The 26179-nt window shown below is 38.5% G+C and overlaps 1 protein-coding gene across 2 annotated transcripts in view; it reads right to left on the bottom strand.

Moving 5' to 3' along the window:
• The window catches only part of MRPL1 (mitochondrial ribosomal protein L1), a gene marked incomplete at its 5' end in the record, with an annotated part of 58404 nt that extends 32797 nt beyond the window's left edge, over positions 1 to 25607 (bottom strand). For both annotated transcript variants that reach the window (XM_079714197.1, XM_079714198.1), the window contains 5 exons: positions 2410 to 2481; positions 3616 to 3699; positions 6076 to 6334; positions 16896 to 17007; positions 25568 to 25607. In XM_079714197.1, the coding sequence (XP_079570323.1) occupies positions 2410 to 2481; positions 3616 to 3699; positions 6076 to 6334; positions 16896 to 17007; positions 25568 to 25607 (567 nt within the window). The remainder of the gene's footprint in view (positions 1 to 2409; positions 2482 to 3615; positions 3700 to 6075; positions 6335 to 16895; positions 17008 to 25567) is intronic.
• Between the last annotated feature and the right edge of the window lie 572 nt (positions 25608 to 26179).

The raw sequence follows: 26179 nt of genomic DNA, 5'->3' as shown, positions 1-26179 counted from the left end.
AAACAATAACAACTTACTTTAAAAGAGAACTTATAACATGCCAAGCATTCTGCTAAGCATCATACATGGTTTAGTTCATAAAGTCTTAACAATAAATCTATGAAGAGAGTACTATTGACCACACATTCCAGATAAGGAAATGGAGGGCTTAAGGAGGACGAGTCAATCTTTGCACTTCTAAGAGGCAGACCCAGAACTGAAACACAGGCAGTGTGGTTCCAGAACCAGGGCTCTCATCACTAGAAACATGAAAGCAGAGGCAATTTTGAAATGTCAAAGAACTGTATGTGACATTTCTACTCCAACACCTTCTAATACTGATTCTAAAACATGTTCCTTTGAATTAAATTTAAAATTATGTTTGAAAGTTATGCTATAGTTAACCTTAAGATCATATCATTGAATAATATAAAACTATATGGATGGAAATCATGCATGCTCTAGAGACAAGTAAAAATGAAACTATTTAAAAATCCCTCAGAACCAAGCATTCTTGTGATATTTCAAAAGTACTGTAATTAAACCAAAATGAATTTAGTAAATAAAGTCTTACCTAAGAAATGACTAAAAGTTCAGTAAATTCATCCTACATTTACCTATTATAAGCACTAAGTAAAATAGTATTGATATGTAAACTAATTAAAAAATATAAGAATGTGTAAAAAAAAAATTGCAGCCATGATACTATTTACAAAACTGTACTGAATTTACTTCACAACCTGAATACCTTTTGAAAATAAAATGGATGAGTTTTAAAAGATACCAGGGGGTAATCTGCAAGAATATATTGGTTTTGATGCCTTATATAGGTGGCATTTTTCCCTCTAATAATAGATCATCAGTGGGGCACCTAAAGAGAAATTCTGTACCTGTAATATTTTACTTACCAAATAATTTCAAAATGTACCTGGTTTCCTTATTTGGGTTACTTTTTTCAAAATATTTTATTTAATGAACTTAATGATACAGAATACTTTCTGCTCCCATACCATTTCTTTCTTGAGAAGTAACTTCTTACTTAACATTTAAGAAGTGGAGATATCTATTCAAACTAAACTGTTGCTATGACAGTTCTATAAGATACTCTTATGCTTGCGGAAGAAAACAGATGGAAGGCAGTACACAAGTTTAATAAGAATAGTTAGTTCTCTGACTCCGGGGTCCAAGCTACACTCTCAAATTCCAAAGAATTTGTGGTACTGTTTATTTTTTAATATTAAAAGAATGTTAATAATCTTACTAAATTAAAATTTATGATACATCAGAGAGAATTGGGCACCACCCTCTGACTTTGACCTAGAAGCTATATGAAAGTACATCTCTTCATATTTTCCATTAGTTCTGCTCCCAAAAATAATTCTAGAGATTCCCCTTAAAAATCCAGAATCCACACCAAATTTAGAGAACTACTGGGGTAGAAAAAAACATGCTACAAGCACTGTTGTGCTTGGTCCAGTTAATGGTCCAGTTAAAACTTCCCCCAAATCGAAATCTGGATACAGGACAAAAGATAAATTTTCATATCACTTTCTCCCATTCTAAAAACAAAACAATAAGTATTCCACAGTCTAAAGGATTAGATTTAGAAGAGAAGATTGTAGAGAATGTTAGGGAAATCTTTTGTATTTCAGAAATAACTCCCAAAATTCAACAGATGTGCCTCTTCTCCCCACGTCTTTTTTTTTTTTTTTTTTTTGGCCATGTGGGACCTTAGTTCCTTCGTCAGTGAAAGTGAGGAGTCCTAACCACTGGACCACCAGAAAATTCCCCTCCCCACCTCTTAAAAAAAAAAAAATGTTGTCTTTGTTTCAAACGGGCTCCACAAATTCTATGTTATTTTCTTAAGGCAGGCTATATAATCATTTTTTTTTTGCCTCCATGCTAAGCCTACATTACTTGAACTGATGAAGTTGGGGAGGTAAAAGTTAAGAGTAACTAGAAGTACCATATTATAGAGGTCAGATACTATCCTTTGTGATCTACTAAAGCAAATCACACTTTTCACTCCAAGAAAGCAAAACAAATATTTGACCTTCAAAACGTGAATAGAGATATCCATGCGTGCTACCTTTTGCGCTTCATCTCAAATCTCATATTCAAAACCAGAAAGAGTCATACTGCCCTTTCCAGTCTACCCACAGAACTCTCACAAACATATAGGAAGCAAAGAAAAAAAAAATCATAATATAAATCAAGCATAGTTAATATCAGAAAGTCTGGATAGTTTTTTCTTAGCTTGATTTTGAGACTCAAAAGAGTAGGAAAAATTTCCCCTGTTCTGTAAAGCTCTAGTAACCATTTATCAAAAGATATGAACAGAGTGGTTATGTTCCACATGTAATAAATCAATAGATGTCAAAGATAACAGAACAATTTCTATAACTAATGAACATGAAAACAATACTGTACCTTCTGAATCAGATTAGTTCCTCCTGCAAATGCAGCTCCATTTTCTTCTGCTATTTTTATCTCTGATGCATTCTACCAAAACACAATAGTATGAACATCAATCTTTAAGCAAATTCAGTCTGCTTTCAAGTATTTGTCAGAAATAATACCACAGTTCAAAATAAAAACTGTTTTTTTTTTCTTTTAACTGAATGTGCATCAATTTTCAACTAGATGAATCAGAGATATTACATCCAGAACAAGTTTAGTTTAGAGGTGATTAAAGTGTTTCTTGACTTAACATATGAGGAAACACATCAAATATGCCATCAAAATGGCATATTAGGAACCCACCAAGTGGTCCTTAGTCTCCAATGCTATCAATACATCATCTTCCAAAAGTAAAAGATTAAAATATATTTAGTTTTGCTAATTTAAATGGAGACATTTTATCAAACCAATATACAAGAGTAAAAATTTTTTTAATTTAAGAAACGAGAACCAAAGTTTAGCCTATTGTCTGAAAATTCAAAAGAAAAATGCACAGTATTAGGGGTTTTTTTTCTATATGTTCCATTCATGCCATTTGGTTTTACTGTGAGAACATATCACTCCCTTATTTCCTCAAGTTTTGTGGCATTCCAAGAGCTATATTCTCTACTTTCCTAGGAAAAGAGTAAAGAATTTCTTCATTGAAAGTGAGACAGATAGAGAGGAATCAAAACACCTTACAAAACAAATTCATGAACATGTTATAAACAAATGTTTATAATACAAAAAGAATGACAAAGAGCTGTATTACTACACTTGTTATCGCCTTGACTTTCTTGACTTTCCAGACTAGACCATTTTAAAAGTGTGGTTTGTATGTCTTCACAGCACTAAATGGGCCCACTGCTTTAACGTCAATGTTATTCTTGTTTGAAGAGCTTCAGTAGGAAGCAGCAGCTAGTAGGATAAATTCTATACTTCTCTTCAGTTTCTTGTGAGAAACATAATATGGTAGATGAATAATGATGAAGTTAATGTTGTGGCTTAGCTCTTTCTCAAGCTAATAACATAACCTCAAATAAGTCATCTAATTGCTTTGAGCTTCATGTGGGGAAAATAAGTCTAAAGGAATGCTAAGGTTTCCTCTAACTCTACTCATTCAGTTATTCTAATCATTGACTAATGTGATATGTAAAAAAAATTAAGCGATATAAAAAGTTGACAAAGGTTACTCACCCCTGTAAATACAGCAACTTTGCTGGTCTCTGAAACAAATGGGTATGGCAAACTAAGAACACTGGCAAACGGCTCCACTTTTTTCTAAATACACAACAATGGAAAAACAACTATGAAAAATTCATTCAGCTTTTCTATATCTGAAATATTCACTGGTTACACTTTAAGGCATAAGAGATTACATTTCTTTTGTAAGAAATCCTAATAAAAATCTAAATCTCTCTCCCCAGCTCCATACTCCCATGGCACTTGGCTTCTATCTCTACATCATTCATCACAGTCTCTCACATATTAACAGATGTGTTTGCACAATCCGTATCTTCCCAAGCACCTAGTACAATGCTTTCCACATGATGGATGACAATAAACGTTTGCTACCCTGAATTACATTCAAAAGAACATGTAATTTTTTTAATACCATCAAGCAGGACATGTATATAGCTATGCATATTGAACAATATCCAGCTGATCTGCTCAGTAGGTCACCCCTAATTTCCATCATTGGCTCTAAACCATCAGGTAAATCAGATGATATTAACTTTAAATCCAAGATAGATTGCCAAACCTGAAAGGCTCTTCTGAGTGGGTCTATTTTGAAATTACCTGGACCACCCACCACTTTCAGATATATTTGGGAAGCCAGTTGGAAAATCCCAAATAAATAATGGAATGCATGTGAGGCGCCCTAATACAGGTGGAGTTTCTATAGGGCCTCAGAACTAATATGTTCAGTCACTGGGTCAAGGACCTGTCTAGGCCTATGGCTCAGATCTCTTAGGGAGACGTCACAGGGAAACAAGTTCTAGGCCCATAGTTTTGGTGCAGCCTTAAGGTCTGGAAGAAAGAGAAAAGGAGTTGCTCCCTAATTAAACTGATTGAAAGATTATATTTTTAGAAAAGCTTTGCATAGAGATAACCTCCTGAGATTTCTTTTCAGACAAGAAGGCACAAACTCTTAAGCACACTTTATATCAGACATGCAACTCAGTTTTACTGACTGGCATTCCTTTGCCATTAACATGTCACAACTGACTTCAGTAAATTTTTCAATGGCAAGCAATCACAATAGCATCCCCTGGGGGAATGCTGGCTTGTTTTACAAGCACTCTATCAATAACAAAAAATGTCTCAGGAAAACAACTGTACCCTTCCAATGTTATTAGTTTACAAGTGGCTTCCATTTATGAAATGAAACCTGTGGTCCTACAAGACTTCGTTATAAACTGCATTAATGGTTGACTGAGAAAGTGATTATCTTGGACAGTACAACATTTTAAAATAAAAGAACAGTAACACTATGGTATAAAATAAAATTACAACAGGGCTGGTATGAACTAAAATAAGAACTAAGAAATGAGACAGACCTTGGTTCAAATCCTAACTCCACCCCCTACTCTGTGACCTTGAGCAAGTTACCTCACTTTCTGTGTCTCAGCTTCCTCTTCTGAGATTATTATAGAATTAAATGAGCAAATGCATGCAAAGCATTTAGCACTGTGGCTGGTACATAGAAAGTTTCCAGTAAATGTTGATCATTATTATTAAACTCTTACCAAATCCTTCACTATCATCTCATTTAATCCTCACTATAACCAAATGAACTAATAAGCATTTTATCCCCCTTTACAAAGAGAGGAAAAAACTGAGATTTAGAGAGGTTAAACCAGAAGCTCAAAGAGCAGGTAACTGGTGATGCCAGGATTCTGGCCTGTACTGTAACTCGACTCCAGAGCCTATGCTCTTAAGCACTATGCTGGACTGCCTCCTTCTACATGCTTAATTAATTGTTGTCATTGAGGTTGTTAAATTGTATTCAAAACTACATACCTTCTAGTTTGACCCAAAAAAGACATTCTCGGAATAAAAATTAAAATATCATCTCCAAAAAAATCAGACTTCTTAAGTGAGAAGCTTATAAAATTTAGAGCTGTAATGGACCTCAAATCTAATCTAGTGTTTTTCCCACTTTTAGAATTTTATAAACAAGTCTTCCATGGAACTGCAATATATAAACAGACAAAGTTCTGGCTGAGATGAGAGTAAGGGGCTTGGAACTCTACCCAAACTTAGTCTCAACTTTAGGATTCTAAGGAACACATCTGAAGGCTACTAAGCTAATCCAAAGTCCTCATTTACAGAGAAGGAACAACATACCCAGGCAGGCTAAGTCATTTTTCAAAGTTACAGCAATACCTCAATTAATTTTAACACTACTTTTATTGAAATTTATACCGGTGACTTTCAGATGAAGAGGAGATATATGTTCATCAACTCTGAAGAGTACATTCAACATTTTATTTTATATTTGGAAAATTAAGACAAACATATTTTTCAACCTAAAGTTCAGAAAGAGCACAAGATTTTCTAAAAATTATTACAGGAGACAAAAATTGTTTAAATGAAGAAACAGCAATTCTTTAGACCACTGTTCACAAATAAATTTTAATTGAGTCTACATACCTTCTTCCCCAGTGTCATATCCAGTGTCAAATCAAGATAGACACCTTGCTTTGGATTAGTAAAGTCCAGAACTTGAAATTTCTTAAGTAAGTGAATAGCTTTCTCCACCTCGTATATCTGCCTTGGATATAAGTGTTTTAGGTAGACATCATCTTCAGGTTCACCTTCCATAAAGGGATATGACTTTATTTTTTCTATCTCATCTTTTTTCTCATCTGACGCTTTTTCTTTGGCACCTTTTTTTGTTTTCTTTGCAGGCCTTAAAAAAAAAATTCAAGATCAGTTATCTCAATATGTAGTCCAAGAGACTTTAAAAAAAGGCAATGGGGCTTCCCTGGTGGCACAGTGGTTGAGAGTCCGCCTGCTGATGCAGGGGATGTGGGTTCGTGCCTTGGTCCAGGAAGATCCCACATGCTGCGGAGCGGCTGGGCCCGTGAGCCGTGGCCGCTGAGCCTGCGCGTCTGGAGCCTGTGCTCCGCAACGGGAGAGGCCACAACAGTGAGAGGCCCGCGTACCGCCAAAAAAAAAAAAAAGGCAATGTACATTAGACCAAAAAAAGACAAAAGATAAAGTTTATTTTAATTCAAAAGCATAGATTATTTTATAGTTTTTCTAGTGCAACAAATATTAAGTGAAGTTTTGAACTGTTTGCAATTGATACAAAGTTGGATAAGGCATTGATGTTGCTCTCCGGAAACTTAGAGGAGACAGACATGCAAAGAGATAATTTCAATATGATGTGGTAAATACTTTGAGAATGTTATCAGGGCCATAGGGAAAAGACATTAACCCTGCGTAGGAGGAAGGGAAGAGTTCTGAAAGAGATGACCCAAAAATCAATTCTTAAAGGATAAGGAAGAATTAGCCCAGATATATACCCAAGAGAAATGAAAATATATGACCACACAAACTTGTACACAAATATTCATAGCAGCATTACTCAAAAGAGTCAAAAAAGTAAAACAACCCAGATGTCCATCAACTGATGAATGGATACACAAAATGTGGTATATTCATACAGCAGAATATTAATAGGCAATGAAAGGAAATGAAGCACTGATACATGCTATAATTTGTATAAACCTTAAACACATTATGCTAAGTGAAAGAAGCCAGTCACAAAAGCACCACATGTTGTATGGTTCCATTTATTGTAAATATCAGGAATGGGCACATCTATAGAAACTGAAAGTAGATTTGGTGGTTGTCTAGGGCCAGGGGAGAGGGTTAAGGAAATGGGGAGCTACTGCTAATGGGCGTGAGGTTTTGAGGGAAGATAATGAAAATGTTCTAAAACTGACTGTGGTGATGGTTGCACAACGCTGTGAATATACTAAAAACCACTGAATTGTACACTTTATATGGGTGAATTGTTTGGTACGTAAATTATATAGCAATAAAGCTATAGAGTTATCCAGGCAAAGAAACAATGTAATAAAAGTACTGAGGCATGATAAACAGAATGGTACATAAGGGGAGCTATTATAAGTTCTAGCTGACTAGAGCAGGGGTTGGTAAACTTTTTCTGTAAGGGATCAGAGAGCAAATATTTTATGAGCAAAAATATGAGCAAAAATTTCAACTCTGCCACTGTAATGTGAAAGCAGCCACAGCCAATTCAAAAATGAATGAGTGTAGCTCTGTTCCTATAAAACTTTATTTATGAACACTGGTTTAAATTTTATAATTTTCATGTGTCACAAAATACTGTTCCTTTTTCCCTTTTTTTTTTCCTAATCACTTAAAAATGTGAAAAACATTCTCAGCTCATGAACTGTATAAAAATAGGTGGCAGGCCAGATTTTCTGGCCCACTGGCCATATTTTGCTGACTCCTGAACTAAAGGTAAAGCAAAAGGCAGGAAACAGCAGCACATGAGGCTGGCAAATCTAGATCACAGAGGGCCTCCTCTAGAAGCAATGAGAAGCCACTGAACAGGAGTGGGATCTGTATTTCAGGTAGAGTATTCTGGCTGCAATATAAGGGATGGATCTGAAGGAAGCTAGATTGGAGACAATTAAGAGACAACTCGCTCCCTCTCTTCTTAAGGAGGTATGACAGCCTGAACCAGAGCAGTGATGGTAATAGGCTGGACAGATTACAGAGAGATATTTTACAAGGTAAATATTGAAGATAGGGAAAGGGGAAAGAGAAGACTCTAGAATACTTTGTAGGGTTCTGGCTTGGGTGACTAGACATAGAGTAGTATCATTAACTAAAACCAGAAATAAAGAAAGCAAAACAGGTTTCTTGTGAGGGAGGTAGTCACAGAGATGAGTTCAGTTTGGGTAAACAGAGTTTGAGTGGGGTTAGTTGCATCACTGGCCCCAATTCCTTACTCCCTCTCTCTATTCAAGTCCCTCTGCTAAGTGACTCTGCAGTTCCTCCCAATTAAAAGGGTGGAGTATATTTCTCAGTGCCTTGATTTGGTCATGTGACTAGTAGACCAATAGAATAGAGCAAAAGTGACAGTTTCTATGCTCTAAGCTTAAGGCATAAGAGGCTTCATCTGTTTCCACTTCTAAGTTTGTATTTCTGCCATTTTCATAAGAACAGGACCCGGGTAGCCCAAGGTGGGAAGATGCGAGAAGTGTGAAACACAGCTGCCCCACAGAGCCCCTAGATTAGACAATTCTCAGCTGACCTGCAGCAGACTCATGGATGCACAGCGAGCCCAGCCAAGGTCATCAGAGACACCCATCCAAACCTAGCTTAGATCAGCTCACCCAGAGATGTGTGGGCAATGATAATTAATTATAAGGTAGTTTGTTACATAGCAAATGCTAACAAGATGCTTACAGACTAAGAAAATATGTTCAACAGAAAATTACAGGTAAGAGTTTGAAGTTAAGAAGTCAGAGCTAGAGGTGATATATTTTCTCAGCATTAATTCAAATCACACCTTTAATCTTTTAACCATAAAAGTTTTAAATTAGTGAAATAATATTTTAGAAAGATGTCTAGGTTCTAAGGTAGACAGAATAATGGCTTCCCAAAGATGTCTGTACTTACCTGGCAAAAAGGACTCTGCAGATGGGATTAAGGTTAAAGAACTTGAGATGGGGAGATTATCCTGGACTACCCAGGTGGGCCTAAATCACACAGTCCTTGAAAGCAGAGAAACTTTCCCCTTTCTCATCCGCATCTGATAGATATGGGAGGAGACAGGAGAAATTTGAGCATGAAAGGGACTCAATATGCCATTCCTAGCTTTGAAGATGGAGGAAGGGGGAGCCATGAGCCAAGGAATACGGGTAGCCTCTTGAAGCTGGGAATGGCAAGGAAACAGATTCTCCCCTAGAGCCTCTAGAAAGGAACGAAGCTCTGATGACTCCTTGATTTTAGTCCAGTGAGATCCATGTCAGAATTCTGACCTACGGAACTGCAAGATAATAAACTTGAGTTGTTTTAAGCCATGAGGTTTGTGGTAATTTGTTACATCAGCAACAGAAAACTAATATGGGGTCCTATAAAATTTATGCAAAAGAAATGGATGACAGTCAAATGATATTTTAAAAAAGAACCTCAAAAACCAATCCAACATATAATTCCATTCTCACTTATAGCACTGGATGAATCCTTATTACCATAGCTAATAAGAGTATCCTCCCAACTAATAAGCAATTTGACCGAATAGCAGATAATGACAGTGCTTCTTTTTAATGGGACACAGGTGCCCTACCACTGGACCGCTGACAAGTCTAAGTAGGTGCCCGAGTGGATGATGCAACATGTCCCAGTGGTATTTGGGAGGACACCACAAAATCCTGAAACCTTCCAAACTGGAGAAACCACATTTTATATTTAGTAAAAGAGCAGTGAGGCCAATAGAAGAAGGAGCCTAGAGAGCCTGTTTTAGTAATAAACTCTCTAAGATAAACAAAGGAATAAATATTGTAACTATAACCTACAGATTTACTTTATGTAAATGCTGATTTCACCACTATATTTTTAACTATGACTGAACCTGTCCATTTAATTTGCAATTAGTAATATGAAGTTCCCAGGGGCTAAAATATGATTTTTAAAGTAATAAATATTTGCAAAACCCAATATAAGTCTGATACATAATGAGACTGAGTTGGGATATACAGCAGTTTACTTATTTATACTTTAGACCTTGTTTCACAAAATATTTGAGATGGTTCAGTGAAAATATTAAGTTAAAAATAGAACACTATTTTAGTAAAAAAAAAGTACATCATTATAACACAGAGCAAATAGCACTCTAAGGAAAACACTGTCTTCCAAAATTAAAAAAAAACTGCAATTGAATAAAATCTGTCAATAATAATTAATTTTATAAACCCACCACCTGTTGTTTTCCATGATGCTCCAAAAATTGTCTGCCTTTATTCATAAGAATCACATCCAGAAGAACTCTGTTGTTCATGCAATTATGTAAGGCCCTATCAGGAGAACTTAAATACTATGATTCTCAGAGAATAAAATAATCATATTAGAAAGGTTTTGGGGAAGGTGAGGGAGAAACATCTGGCAGTCTGAATTAGAGAGGACAGAATTTAGCTGTAGTTACCTGGGTAACTAAACCACACAGACTAAATGAGTAATAAGAGACTGTTTTCAGGTAATAACTTTCTCCCTGCTTCACCTGTCTCCTACCTCCAAGAGAATGAAAGGAAAAAATAATTCCACGGTCATACCCAAATAAAACAAGATAAGAAAAAAATCAGTGCTATAATAAAGCTCACTTCAAGATCCTTGAAGATCTGTGACCCCAGAGATCTAAGTCCTTTTAAGGCTGAAGAAGCCTTTACTTTGAGGAATTGGGGGGGAGGTAGGAGGGTACACAACCTCAGTCAAACTAAACTGAACTAAACAGAACTAAAGAGAAAATGCCTAGGGCATATAACTATTAATGGAATGCCAATGTTTGGAATTCTTACTTCTCAGTGTAATCACATAAATAAAATCACAAACACCCACCTCTGATGCCGGTTTATTCATTAAACTTAAATGCAGGGACTTCCTGGTGGCGCAGTGAATAGGACTCCGCGTTCCCAATGCAGGGGGCCCAGGTTTAATCCCTGATCAGGGAACTAGATCCCACACGCATGCCGCAACTAAAAGTTCGCGTGCCACAACTAAGGAGCCCACCTGACACAACTAAGACCCCAAGCAACCAAATAAATAATTATAAAAAAAAAACCTAAATGCAGAAGTTCTGCTTATACCTAAAATGTAAAAACTGACATAATAAAACCTAGTCAATAATAATACAAATAAAAGCTGGAAAGAGCATTAACAATGACAGAGTCAGATAAAGTCACAACTTTTCTTGAACGCATCACAGAGCTGAGATCGTAGGGCAACCAAGTAGGTCTGAAATCTCCCCACAACCCCACTCCATATGCATATAGCCAGGAGGGTCTCACTTGTAGCAGAGAATAAGAGGAAGGCAAGCAGGCAGGAAAAAAATCAGCTAAACTTTTAGCACTAACGTATAAACCCCCTGAGAGATCCAGACACGAGGGGAGTTCACACTCATTCCGTGGGCCTTTTCCACAGACCTCCACCAGGTGCTCCTGGGAAAGACGGGAGCAGGCCAGGGGACTAGGGAGCCTCCTTCAAGGGTGCAGTATGGAGAAGATCAGCTACTACAGCAGGAAAGGCAAGTAACCCTGAAGCCCTCTAGGGCACAGGTAAACACCCACTGTATGTAGGGAAACAAAAGAAGAAAAAAGCACTAGAAAGAAGAAAAAACACTAAAACTTCTATCCTTGGGGGTAGGGCAGGAAATAGTCCTGAGTGCAGTATCATCTACCAATAAAGCTATAGAAGGGCCCAGGCACTACGGCACAAGACCTCCAATAGATACATACCATGGGGGGAGGGAGAGAAATACTGAGAAAACCTCATCCCCAAGGACCAGCAACACTGGGCCTACTTAAGACAATGGCTGAATTTGGAAAACACAGAATCCCTTCTGCACCCATCACTAGCCTGACAAGCACTGAGTAATAAGCAATAGCAGTCTTCCACTTGGGGAGGAGCAAGAGTATGGAGAGTGACCCCCTTCTGAGGCAGAGCTGCACAGGCAAGGTTGAAAACTGGGCACGGAACAGCAACACTGAGAAAAAAAACCTTCCAGCAACCCAGCCCCCACCCTAAGCACAAGGTAACAGTACAGAAATCTGAAGCTGGTGGTAGTAACCATAGCAGTAACAAAACCAAACCCCAGCTCAACTTTTGACTGGATTGACTTAACACTGTGACAGAAGAGGCATGCCCATTTCCAGGCATAAATAGTATGTACTTTAGTCTCAACTGTTCGAACAAAATATCTAGCAGTCAATAAAATATTCTGAGATATACAAAGAAGCAAGAAAAAGAACCTGTTGTCAAGAGAGAAGCAAAACCAGAGTCAGAGATGCCACTGGCAAACCATGAGCATATACACATACACGGAGAAGAGAGGAGATTCAGAGTGACAAGAGAGAAGAGAGAAGCAAGCACAAGCCCCTCTACCCTGTCTCAGGTCCTGATAAAAAATCAGCCATGAAACAACTATGTTTTTTAGTATATTATAAAGTCAATATATTAAAAAATTAAAACCACAATTAAAATTGCGAATACTATGATTCTCATCAAGCTACTGAATAACTCATTGTTAGACATGGAAAAAATTATCTGCTAATAAATGTTCAGGTTTTTTTTAAACATGCATATTTCTTTTTTTTTTTTTAATTAATTTATTTTATTTTTGGCTGTGTTGGGTCCCTGCCGCCTCGCGGGCCCTCTCCAGCTGCAGAGAGCAGGGGCTACCCCCCGCTGCGGTGCGCGGGCCTCCCATTGCAGCAGCCTCTCCCACCTCGGAGCACGGGCTCTAGGTGTGTGGGCTTCAGTAGTTGTGGCACGTGGGCTCTAGAGCACAGGCTCAGTAGTTGTGGCACACAGTCTCAGCTGCTCCGCAGCATGTGGGATCCCCCTGGACCAGGGCTTGAACCCGTGTCCCCTGCACTGGCAGGCGGACCCTCAAACACTGCGCCACCAGGAAAGCCCCATGCGTATTTCTTATGCTACAGTTTTTAGGTGAGTGAAAACTCCTTTTAAAGTTGTACTGGAATATGGGGAAGACATAAAATGAGAAATTTCTATAGGATAAAAGAAAACAACACTTAAAGATAAAATATTCTCAAAATAATTTGTCCCTAATAAACAAATAATTCCACAAAGCAGAAAGAAAAAGACAAACAGCCCAATAGAAAAATGGGCAAAAGATATAAATTAGACATACAATGAAGAAACACCAATAAAGATTGATGATATCCAGAGTTGTTAAAAATGTGGGCACTCTCACTCACTGCTGGGTAGGGATGTAAATTGGTACAACCAATACTCCTCCAAATTCTCAAAAAGAATCCAGGTACTACTCAGACTCAAAGGAAGCCTCCATTCTAGCATCATTTCTGCCTCCTCTCTCTTCATCCTATATTCAAGCTATATCATTCACTTTCATCCTTCTGCACCAGTGAAATACCTTTCTCCCAATTCCCCTGCAAAATCCTATCTATCTTTCAAGACTCAGCTCAGGGCTTCCCTGGTGGCACAGTGGTTAAGAATCTGCCTGCCAATGCAGGGGACACGGGTTCGAGCCCTGGTCTGGGAAGATCCCACATGCCGTGAAGCAACTAAGCCCGTGCACCACAACTACTGAGCCTGCGATCTAGAACCCGAGAGCCACAATTACTGAGCCCGCGTGCCACAACTACAGAAGCTTGTGTGCCTAGAGCCTGTGCTCCGCAAGGCGAAGCCACCGCAATGACAACCCTGTGCACCGCAACAAAGAGTAGCCCCACTCGCCGCAACTAGAGAAAGACCATGCTCAGTGAAGACCCGATGCAGCAAAAAATAAATAAAATAAAATAAATAAATTTATTTTTTTAAAAAAAAGACCCAGCTCAAATACTTCTTGCCATATTCTCCTCCAGGAAGAATTAATTGACCTTTCATCTGTGATCCCACAGTACCTGGTCCATTCCTCTACTACAGCAGTTAAGACATATTAAAGTTATAGTGCAGATATGTGCTTATTTACAATGTATAAAGAGCTCCTACTAATCAACAACAAAAAAATAGGAATAGGACATGAACAGAAAATTCACAGTAAGGAAACTATAAATGGCTCTTAAACAGATAAAAAGATATACAACCTCAATAATAACAGTAATAAAATATAAATTAAAAACATGATGATACCATTTATTACCTATCAAATTGGCAAAGTTCAAAAATTTTGACTACATTGTATATGGGAAAATAGGCATTCTAACAATAGTTGCTGGTAAGGACATAAATTGGCAAGATCTCTATGAAGGCAATTTGGTATTACCTATCAAAATTATAAATGCACACATCTTTTGATTCAATTCTATTTCTGAGTTCATACTACAAATATATTCATAATATTTGACAAGATCTATGTACATGATTATTCAATGCAGGATCATTTGTAATAGCAAAAGGCAAATGTCTTTTGGAAAGACATTTCCAAAATGTGTTTCAATAAGGGAATGGTTAAGTAAGTTATGGTATATTCACACAATGAAATGTTATACCCATGTTCACTGTAGCAATATATACAATAACCAAGACACGGAAGCAATCTAAGAGTCCACTAATGGAGGAATGGATAAAGAAAATGTCATACACACACACATATACACACACACACACGCAGAGGAATATTATTCAGCAATAAAAAGAATGAAATCTTGCCATTTGCAACAACATGGATGGACCTTTCTCTTATGCTAAGTGAACTAAGTCGGCCAAAGAGAGACAAATATCATATGATCTCACTCATATGTGTAATCTAAAAAAAAAAAAAATGCACTTACAGATACAGAAAACAGATTGGTGATTGCTAGAGGCAGGGGGAGTAGGGTGTAGGTGAAATAGGTAAAGATGGTCAAAAGGTACAAACTTCTGGTTATAAAATAAATAAGCCATAGGGATGTAATGTACAGCATGGTGACTATAATTAATAATACTGTAATGTATATCTGAAAGTTGCTGAGAGAGTAGATCTTAATAGTTCTCACCGCACAAAAAAAATTTGTAACTCTGAATGGTGATGGATGTTAACTAGACTTACTGTAGTAAACACTTCCCAATATATACAAATATTAAATCATTATGTTGCATACCTGAAACTAATATATGTCGATCATATCGCAATTTTAAAAAAATGACTAAACAGCTCCATCTGAAACAATCTCCAAGATACACTGTTAAGTTAGAAGCAAGGAAGTGAGATGCAGGGTGTCTAGTTAGACAGGAAACTATTTTCCTCTACTCACAACAATTCTGACACTAAATGTGTGGATTTTTTTCCCCCACACCCTCCAATTATCCAACATCAGCTGGATAGCCTGTAATTCAACACAATTCTGACACTATTTGGATTAAACATCAGATCCCACAAGTTAAGGGTTCTGTCCCACAAGACTGCCCCTACTTCAGATGCCAACTGCAAGTCCGGGCCTCCGGTACTTTTGGTCAACAGCTATATATCGGGGGGGCCCCAGGATCCCCCTCCTCAGGCTTCATAATTTGCTAGAATGGCTTGCAGAACTCAGACAAACGCTTACTTAACACTTACTGGTTTATTACATAAGAAACGATATGATAAAGGATACAGATGAACAGCCAGATGAATAGGTACAGGGGACAAGGTCCAGAAGGGTCTGGAGCGCAGGAGCTTGTGTCCCTGTAGGGTTTGGGTGTACCACCCTTTCAGCACACGGATGTGTTCAGCAACCCAGCAGTTCTCCAAACCCCATAGTTCAGGGATTTTTATGGAGGCTTCATCATGTAGGCATGAGCAATTATGAACGCAATCTCTAGCCCCTCTCTCCTCCCTGGAGGATGGAAGGTAGGCCTCAAAGTTCCAAGCTTGTAATCACAGCTTGGTCTTTCTAGTGACCAGTCCCCATCCAGGAGTCCACCAAGAGTTGCCTCACTAGACAAAAAGACACTCCTATCACCCAGAAAATTAAGGGTTTTATGAGCTCTGTATCAGGAACTGGGTCAAAGACCAAATATTTTTGAAAAATGCTCCTAGCATCCCTATCACTCAGGACATCACAAGGATTTTATGAGCTCTGTGTCAGGAGCTGGTGGCAGAGCCCAATATAAATAGCTCTTATTATGTCACAGAATACTAGTTCCAACACTTACTAGCTCTGTGACCTTGGGCAAGTTACATAGTCTATTGGTTCCTTGCTTTTAGCCTCTAAAAAAGAGCATAACAATGGCCGCCACATAAGGATGCTGTAGGTATTAAATTCGTTATTGAATGTTAGTATTCAATACATGTGAAGTATTATTATAATAAGTCATGCCTCTCCTTCAGGACTACCAGGTCAAAGAAGCAGAGATGATAAAGTTTTACAACTATATATCCCTGTATGTCTTTACAGAACCAAGCATATTGGTTTTGTTTTTTTTAATTTATTTATTTATTCTTGGCTGCATTGGGTCTTCATTGTGGTGCGTGGGCTTCTCAATGCAGTGGCCTCTCTTGTGGCGGAGCACGGGCTCTAGGCACACGGGCTTCAGTAGTTGTGGCTCACAGGCTCTACAGTACAGGCTCAGTAGTTGTGGAGCACGGGCTTAGTTGCTCTGTAGCATGTGGGATCTTCCCGGCCCAGGGATTGAATCCATGTGTCCTGCACTGGCAGGAGGATTCTTAACCACTGCGCCACCAGGGAAGCCCCTCAAGCATATTGTTTTTTAATCAAAGATTTAAATGATAGCAAATGAAATAACTAAAAAAACAAAACAAAAAAACTTACCTTGTAGCAGCAGCAAAATGTCTGTTGGGCACCAGAACATACACAGAACAAGGATAAAGAGACGTCTGAGAAGCCATCTTGGAAAGACTATGCCTTTGCTGATGTATCAAGACTTGAAAGAAAAAAAACATGTAAAATATTAATCACTACATACATAGTTTTTACATTCTCAGTGTTTTCTAAAACAAAAATATTCAATATTTGTGAGTTAACCACAATCTTTAAAAAGTGTAAAAATGGAAACTGTACTTCTTGAAATTAAAGCCAAGTAAACATATCTAATTGAAGAATTCTGTCCTAATTTATTTTTAACTTAGTCTAGTTCAGGCTCAACAAAGTATGTTAGCTCTATTATTATAGATTACAAATACGTATCCTGAATTTTTAATTTAAATTTTATTCTTCTTCGTTTTTTTTTCTTGTATAGATAATACATTCATGTTGCCCAAGGTACTTCTGAAGGATAAGAAAGTGGAGGGTACTGTCTTACCAGAGGTCAAGATTGTTATAAAGCTATGGTAATTAAGACACTTTGGTATTGGCACAAGTATAGAAAAATAGACTAACGAAACAATAAACAGCCCAGCAACAAGCCCATGTACATATGGATACTGAAATATGACAGAGATGTTATTGCAAATCACTGTGCAAAGAATTCAATAAGTGGTGCTAAGACAAGTGATTATCAACAGGGAAAAGAGTATATTTAGATCCCTGTTTCACACACACACACACGCACACACAATCAATCAAATCTAGATGGACTAAGGACTTACATGTGAATGGCAAAATTTAAAGGTTTTCAGAATATAGGAAAATATCTTTATGACCTTTGAGAAGGGAACAATTTCACAAACAAAATCCAAAAGCACTAACCAAAAAGTGACTGCGTTAGTGTTAAGAACACCTGTTTATCAAAAGATACTTTAAAGAAAGTGAAAAGACAAGCCAAAAACTGGGAGATTATAATAGTAACATACATACTGGACTAAGGATTAATATCCAGAATATATAAGATCAACCCAATTGAAAAATAAACAAAAGAGATGAATAGACTTCTAACTGAAAAGGAGATACAAATGATGCATAAACATATAAAAAATGTACAGTCTCGGGCTTCCCTGGTGGCGCAGTGGTTGAGAGTCCGCCTGCCGATGCAGGGCACAAGGGTTCGTGCCCCGGTCTGGGAAGATCCCACATGGCCACGGAGCGGCTGGGTCTGTGAGCCATGGCCACTGAGCCTGCGCGTCTGGAGCCTGTGCTCCGCAACGGGAGAGGCCACAACAGTGAGAGGCCCACGTACCGCAAAAAAAAAAACCCCCAAAACCTCCAAAAACGTACAGTCTCATTAGTAATCAGGTAAATGTTAATTTCAACCACAGTAACATATCATTTTACTGTGCTACTTAAAGAGTGGTCTGTGAGCCTGTTACAGCCTATCTGTTACCAAATTAAAATTACCCCAGCATGTAAATCAAACACATCACTAAGTAAGTATATTATTTAGTGCAGCTGACAAAATTTTTTTTCCACAAGACTTTCTCAATGAAGGAAGAGTGCTTTGATCTTATTTTGGACAGGTAACAGTTTGTAGATGAGATAATTTAAGTAGCACTGTTTTACATGTAGCAAATTGGCAAAACTTTTTTTTAAAAGTCCTGTATAGCTGAAAATATCACATCAGGATAAATTTTACACATAGCAGTTAAGAGTATGAATTGGAATACCATTTTGGAAAACAATACGGCATTACCCAAAGAGGATGGGCACGCACACCTCAATGATGCAGCAATTCTACTCCTGGGCATGTACCCTAGAGGAACTCGTGCACACATGTACTAAGAGACATGCACAAGAATGATCATCACATCGTTGAAATGGCAAAACTGAAGAAAAGAACCCGTGTGTATCTACAGTAGGATGGATAAATAATTTGTGGTATATTCCTATAATGGAAACAGAACTGTAAAAATGAATAAACTATATGCCATATATATAGATGGATCTTACAAACATAATTTGAGCAAAAATGTCACTGGCAAAAGAATTCATTTGGTATTATTTAAATTCAAAAACATGCATAAGTAATCAATATTGTATTTAGGAGTGTGTGTGTGTGTGTGTGTGTGTGTGTGTGTGTGTTAAAACTATACAGAAGGGGACTCCCCTGGTGGCACAGTGGTTAAGAATCCTCCTGTCAACGCAGGGACATGGGTTCAAGCCCTGGTCTGGGAAGATCCCACATGCTGTGGAGCAACTAAGCCCGTGCACCACAACTACTGAGCCCACGCACAACTACTGAGCCCACGCACCACAACTACTGAAGCCCATGCATCTAGAGCCCATGCTCCACAACAAAAAAAGCCACCGCAATGAGAAGCCTGTGCACCACAACAAACAGTAGCCCCCACTCACCACAACTAGAGAAAGCCTGCGCGCAGCAACGAAGACCCAATGCAGCACCACCACCCCCCAAAAAAAACTATACAGAAAAACAATGAATAGAAATTTAGGAAAAGTGCCTTACCTCTGGGGAAGAAGCAGATCAAATAAGACAAAAGTACTTGGGCCTTTGAAGGTATTGATAATGTTCTTTTTTTTTTAAGCTTACTAGTAAGTATCCAGAATTTTAAGTTATTATTCTTTATATGTTATAAATATCTTTTGTATGTAGAAATACTAGGAAAATGTTTTTATTTAAGGATTACAAAAGAATATACAAAAGTAAAGTCTTCTTCCAACCCCTAAAACCCAGCTTCCCTCCCACATTAGTAATTTCTTATGCATCTCTCTAGAAATATTATTTCCCTACTCTTTTATTAAATGGCAGCACACTCTACTCACTGTTCTACACCTTTATTTTTCATGTAAAGGTATTAGAGCCCATTTTCACACATATGTTAGATATAGATGTACACACATTATTTAGAGATGTGTCTATATAATCTCATGTATGCCTTTCACAAAGGTACATTTATACATATGTATTACAGCAATAATTTCATATCAGTTCATAAAGACTTCATCTCTTCAGAGCTGCAAAAGTACTACACTCTGTGGTTGTATCATAATCAGTGACCAGCCATTAGTTCATTTATAATATTTTGCTATTATAAACAGTGCTGCAGTGAATGACCTTGTACAAACATCATTTTGCACACATACAAGTATATTCATAGGATAAATTCAAGGGAATTTGCTGGGTCAAAGGATATGAACGTTTGTAATTTTGATAAATACTGCTCTCTACAATAACAGTGCCATACACATTTCAAGCAGCAATGAAAAGGTTGCCTGTTTCCATACACTCATGCCAACATAGTATGTTACCAAACATGTTGATATTCGTCAACCTAGTAGATGAAAGATGGTATGCAGAGTTGTTTTAATTTGCATTTCCTTATGAATTAGGCTGAATATGTTTTCATGTTTGGTCATCTATATTTCTTTTCTGTTTAATTGGGCTTAAACTCAATTTTGTTTTCTTTTTTTTTTTTTTTGGCTGTGCCATGTGGTTTGCGGGACATCAGTTCCCCGGCCAGGGACTGAACCTGGGCCATGGCAGTGAAAGCCCAGAATCCTAACCACTAGGCCGCCAGGGAACTCTCTAAACTCAACTTTCTAAATTAGTGCTCTACAGCTAGGTTTTCCGGTAAAATAACTGTTAAAATCTAATATCTTAAAATCCACTCATTATATAAACCAATAGCATGTAAACTGTAAGACTTGTCCACACATCAAATGAATTCATTTCATGAGTTAAGTTTCCAAGTGCAGGGCACTGCGCACGCAGAAGAGCTACCGAGTCCTCGCTGTGGTCTACAAGGCCCTATGTGAGCCGGCCCCTGCCTATCACTCCATACCACTCTCTTACTTGCTCACTATGAACCTTCTTTCAGATCCTTGAATCTCTAGAATCCCTCAAGTTAATTCCTCACTCAGGGCCTTTACAGTTAATGTTACATTTGACAGGGATGCACCAGCTCCATATCTTCCCCTGGCCTACTCCTTATCATCAGCTCAAACGTCATCAAAGCCACATGCCTAACAACTCAATTTCATCTCTAATTCTAATCTTCCAAAACAAAGTTGAAGTACAAGAAAACCACCAAAACTGTGAATTCTGTGAACATATGGGTCCGACATTTGGGACAGTATAGGAAACCTGTTTATTACTGCGGCACAAAAGCCACAACCGGGGCTTTAATGGCTAGGAAAAAGAAGAGAAATAGACTAATGAGATCCACTTCCTGACCTCCAGAGTCTCAGATTTAGTGGGCTATGCTGGTATGCAACAGTCTAACAGGAGATTCTCCACATTTTTCTTTTCTTTTTTTTTTTTTTTTTTCTTTTTTTTTTGCGGTACGCGGGCCTCTCACTGCTGTGGCCTCTCCCGTTGCGGAGCACAGGCTCCGGACGCGCAAGCTCAGCGGCCATGGCTCATGGGCCCAGCTGCTCCGCGGCACGTGGGATCCTCCCAGACCGGGGCATGAACCCGTGTCCCCTGCATCGGCAGGCGGACTCTCAACCACTGCGCCACCAGGGAAGCCCTGATTCTCCACATTTTTAAAGAATCCAGCTACCTTGAAAAATCACATATGGTAAATGAAGGAAGAGCAATTATCCACTCAAGATTTGGAAAACACTTCCAAAAAATAATTCTAATTGTACTAAACAAGAACCCCACAACCCTGGCAGGATCCTCAAAATAATAATTCTCTTGAATATATCAATTGCAACCTGCTATAAAATACTCAACCACTACTTTCAGAACCCCCAGTCATGACAACCAGAAATTAAAATTTTCAACAAAAATCAAACTGCTCCAGACTAAGAAAAAATAAACTACAAAAATACCACTACTTAAATAGCACTGCTAGGCCATGATATCTGTATTTTCAATACTTCTGTAGTCAATTTATCTGTAGTATTTTATTATATTCCTTTAATATATTTCTTCTCCTCTCACTCTTAGCAAATAACCTCACTCGCTACTTCAGAGAAAACAGAAGCCCTCAGAACTTCCTCCACTACTTAGGAACGTAACTCAATCTGCACTCATCCTCAAAAGTTATCCTCACCCCTACCTCGTGGCAATGAGATGGAAAAAACTCCATCTCCTTTGCTAGCTCATTCTCTTAAACATGATACTGAAAGGTTAGAGTTCCCCAGGGCTTCTCAACCTAACTCTATAATCCTCACTTTCCCCAGGAGATCTTATCCATCTAGTCTTTGCCTTCCCACCATAAGCACTGTAGTCCAGGCCACCATCATCTACTACATGGAATACTGCAACAGACTCCGAACTATTCTACTACTCTTGGCCCTTTCCATTTCTTTTCCACCTACTAGTAAGAGGAATGACTTAAAAACGAAATCTCGTCATACCCTTACAACACTTGGATGGCTTCACCTTGCTCTCTGAATAAAGTAAATTCTTAAAAAGGTCCTCCATGAGCTGCTTCTAACCTATTTAGCGAGCTTCGTCTAATACCATTCTCTCTCATGCTTGCCACACTTCAAATACACTGGCCTCCTTTCAGTTTCTTGAACACACCGTGGTTTTTACAAACTTCAGATTTTCAAATATAATCTTCCCTCCATCTGTGACATTCTCCCCTACTACTTCCCACTCCCCCTTCCAATAGCTAATTTGTAACTATCCAATGATCTTTCAGGGACTCTGCTTAAGCTACTCCTTCAGAAAAGACTTCCCTGAAGACTCAGAATAGATTAAGGTCTCTCATATACACTCTTATAACAACCTGTACTTTCCTTCACAGCACTCAGGACAACTGTAATTAAAAAAATAATTATACAATGAATGTCTGCTCTTCAATAGATGATAAGTACCATGGCCAAGGAGTGTATATAACATTTTCACTATTCTGTTCCTAACACAAAACACAGTGTTTGGCAAATGAAGACATGATAAACATCTGCTGAATGAAAGAAGGAAATGTCAACTAATGAGAGCAAAAACTGGATTCAAATCACTTTAATATTCATTACAACACATGGAAGAGGGGTGCCATTTTGTTGAAGATCATGTATTCATTCACTCATTTATTTATTAGATAACGATTATGCCAATGAAACATGTGCTAGCACTGCTTTAAGTATTTAGTGAACAAAACAAATAAAATCCCTGTCCTCACGGAGCTTACATCCTACTGGGGATGGACAATACTAACAAACATAAAACGGTACTGGTAAGAGGAAACCCACTGGATAAAAGGAATTGAGAATCAAGGGGAAAGTGGGTTGCAGCTTTAAATAGGAAGGTTAAGGTAGGCCCTTTTAAAAAGGTGACATTTGAGCAAAGGCTTGAAAGAAATGAGAAAGTCGGTCATGCAAATATCTAGAGAAAGTGTTCCAGGCCCACTCCACTTGGGAGAAAAAGTCCTCCCAACAAAGGAATGTTCTTGGTGTGTTTAAGGAACAAAGAAGCCAATGTGCTACAGCACAGTGAGTGAGAAGGAGGGCAGCTGGAGAAGAACTCAGAGTGGTAAGCTGGGTGAATGGAGGTGGAAGAAGGTAGGCACAAAATGATATGGAAGACCCTAGGCCAGTGCTGTCCAATGGAAGTATAATATAAGCCACATGCATAACTTTAAATTTTATAATAGCCACAATAAAAAAAAGGTGAAACAGAAATCAGGGAAATTAATTAATAAAAATTAACATATTTTATTACAGCTAATACCCCCAAATATTATCATTCCAACATGTTATCAATATAAAAAAATTATTGAGATATTTTACTTTTTCTGGTACTAAGTCCTCAAAATCTAATGTGTATTTAATACACTCAGGTTGGATTAGCCACATTTGAAGTGCTCAATTGTGGATAACAAAATGGACAGCACAGCTGTAGGCCATTCTAAGGACTTTAGATTTAGAAAAATGGGGAGGTTTTGCAGAGTTTTGAGCATAGGAGTAACATGATTTGATTTAAGTTCTTAAAGGACCAATCTGACTACTTGTTGAGAGAACACTGTAGAGAAATCTAGGTGAGAGAATGGTAGTGGCTTGGAAGGTAGTTGCAGTAAAGTAGTGAGAAGAAGTCAGATTCTGGATTTATTTTGAGGGTAAAGCAGAAAAGATTTGTCAACCATTTAATGTGAAGTGTGAGAAAAAGAGGGGGAGTCAAGGATATTCTGAGGTTCTGGTCTGAGCAATTGAAAGGATGCAGTAACCATCAAATGAGATGGGGAAGACTCCAGGCGATGACAATGAATTTGATTTTAGACAAGTGTTAGGTGCTGATTAGATATACAAGTGGAGATCTAGAATAGAGAGATGAGTTTAAGAATCTAAAGTTCAGGAGAGAGTTCCTGATTGTAGATAATTTTGAGAACCATTAAGATATAGACAATAGTCAAAGCCACAAAACTTGGATGAGATCACTAAAAGAGTGAGTTTAGATACAACAGACATGAGGATGAAGGATGGAATCCTTGCTCCTGAGACATTCCAAGGTAAGAAATTGGGAGAAGAGGAGGAACCAGCAAAGTAATGTGAGAAGTGACAAGTGAGATAAAAAGAAAATTAAGAGAGTGAGACATTCTGAGAGCCATGAGAAGAAAATGTGGCAAGGAGAGAATGATAACCTTTGATTCTCCTTTTGGTTCCTTTAGTTTGTCTAACATAATGTTATTTCTGTCATACATGAAGATAGTACCATTAATCTCTTTTCAGTAAAGATATACTTTTTGGTTTGCTCACTTAGCAGTTATCAGGGTCTGTTGTGATCTCTTGTCACCCCTATCTTTCAAGCAACAACTATCCCAAATAGGGAATGCTGGTGTTTACACTGAGCTTTCCTGTTACGAAGCTCAAAGAGAAGACTATGATGCTGTTAATAAAAAAAAAAATCAACTAATCACTGGTCTAGGAGTTAAGCTTCAGTCTTCCTCTGCCACTAAGTAGTTACATGAACTTGGCGACATACTTAACAGAATCAGTTTCTTCCTCTGTAAAATGGGGGTGTTCCTGGCTGCTGCCTCCACCCAAAAATCCACAATTAAATAACAATACGTATCATTGTACTTCAAAAACACAAAACAAAAAAAATTTAAGTATTGTACCCAAAAAGGCTTGTCATCCTAGCCAACAAATTAGACTTTATTAACTGCTGAGAAGAGTTGCTAGCAAGAAGCACCACGGCATTAGCCTCTAAATGATAACTGTTAATCCAAACTGGACAACATCTGGAAGTTTTAAGGATTGGAATTGCCTGCAACGATGTGCTCCGAAAGCACCAAGTATTCTAAGTTTATGGATGTAAGCCACTAAAATATACCACCTTTTCCATTCCAGATCTCTCTTCACGTATCAAACTCCTTTCCCCCCGCAGCCCACATCCCCAGCGTCGGAGACAGAACCAAGTCTCTGCCTCGGTCCCTACGGGTGGCTGGAAAGGTGTCAATGTATACCCTCTCCCACTCCCGTCCTAGGGTGGACAGCTCCAGAAAGGAGTGAAACCTCTGATAAGATCGTTTTTAAGTAGCAACAACCCTCTAGAGAACTTAAGAGTCCAGAAAGAGTAGAGGCTTATCGAGCCCCAGTGCAGACCTGCACCTACGAGAGTCCGGCTTGCACTGTGCAGCCACAGAAGACCCGGCGCCAGAGCTATTTTCCCCGCCACCCCAGACGACCCCTCGCTTTACCTCTACCGAGGCATCTTACAGCCGCCGCCATGTTGACCATTCCGGATTGTGTTGACGAAATTGGTCCCACGCTTCAACTTGGAAAGAATTTACAAAGGGTTCCTATGCGGAAACGGCGGAGGGGGAAGGGATTCGAAGGAGCAAGAGGAAACGAGGTGGGACCAAAGTAAGCCTTCGAGCCGGCGCGGGAGGGCGCACCGCGCGGGTGCCCCGTGGCTGTGTTCCCGCTAGTCCTGCGTGCTGTGTAGGGCCCAGTGTTTCCTGGTTCCGGTTCGACAGTTCATCCATCTTCAGGGAAACCTGCCCTTCCTGGAAAGTACGGTCCTGTTGGCGATGCTCCAATTATTTTATTCCTTTTTATTTTTTTCTTTTTGATTCTGCAAGTGTACTCAGAACGATCATTTTATTAATAAATTGTGAGAGTACCCAGGAGAGCATGAAAAACAGAAAATCTGAATAATCTCACCAGCTTCCACCGCCACGTTTCCAGCCTCGTAAAGACTTTTAAAAATTAACCAGGCTGTCCACTACCACCCAAGGGGCGTGTCCACTCACTAACCAACTCTTTTGAACTCATCGCAAGATCAGCGTGGTTTTCAGTTAATCTGAACA

Source organism: Hyperoodon ampullatus (genome assembly GCF_949752795.1).
Source record: "Hyperoodon ampullatus genome assembly, chromosome: 1".
NCBI classification, from domain to species: domain Eukaryota; kingdom Metazoa; phylum Chordata; class Mammalia; order Artiodactyla; family Ziphiidae; genus Hyperoodon; species Hyperoodon ampullatus.
Note: the sequence above shows the minus strand (reverse complement) of the source record. Positions and strands in the feature narration are given on the sequence as shown.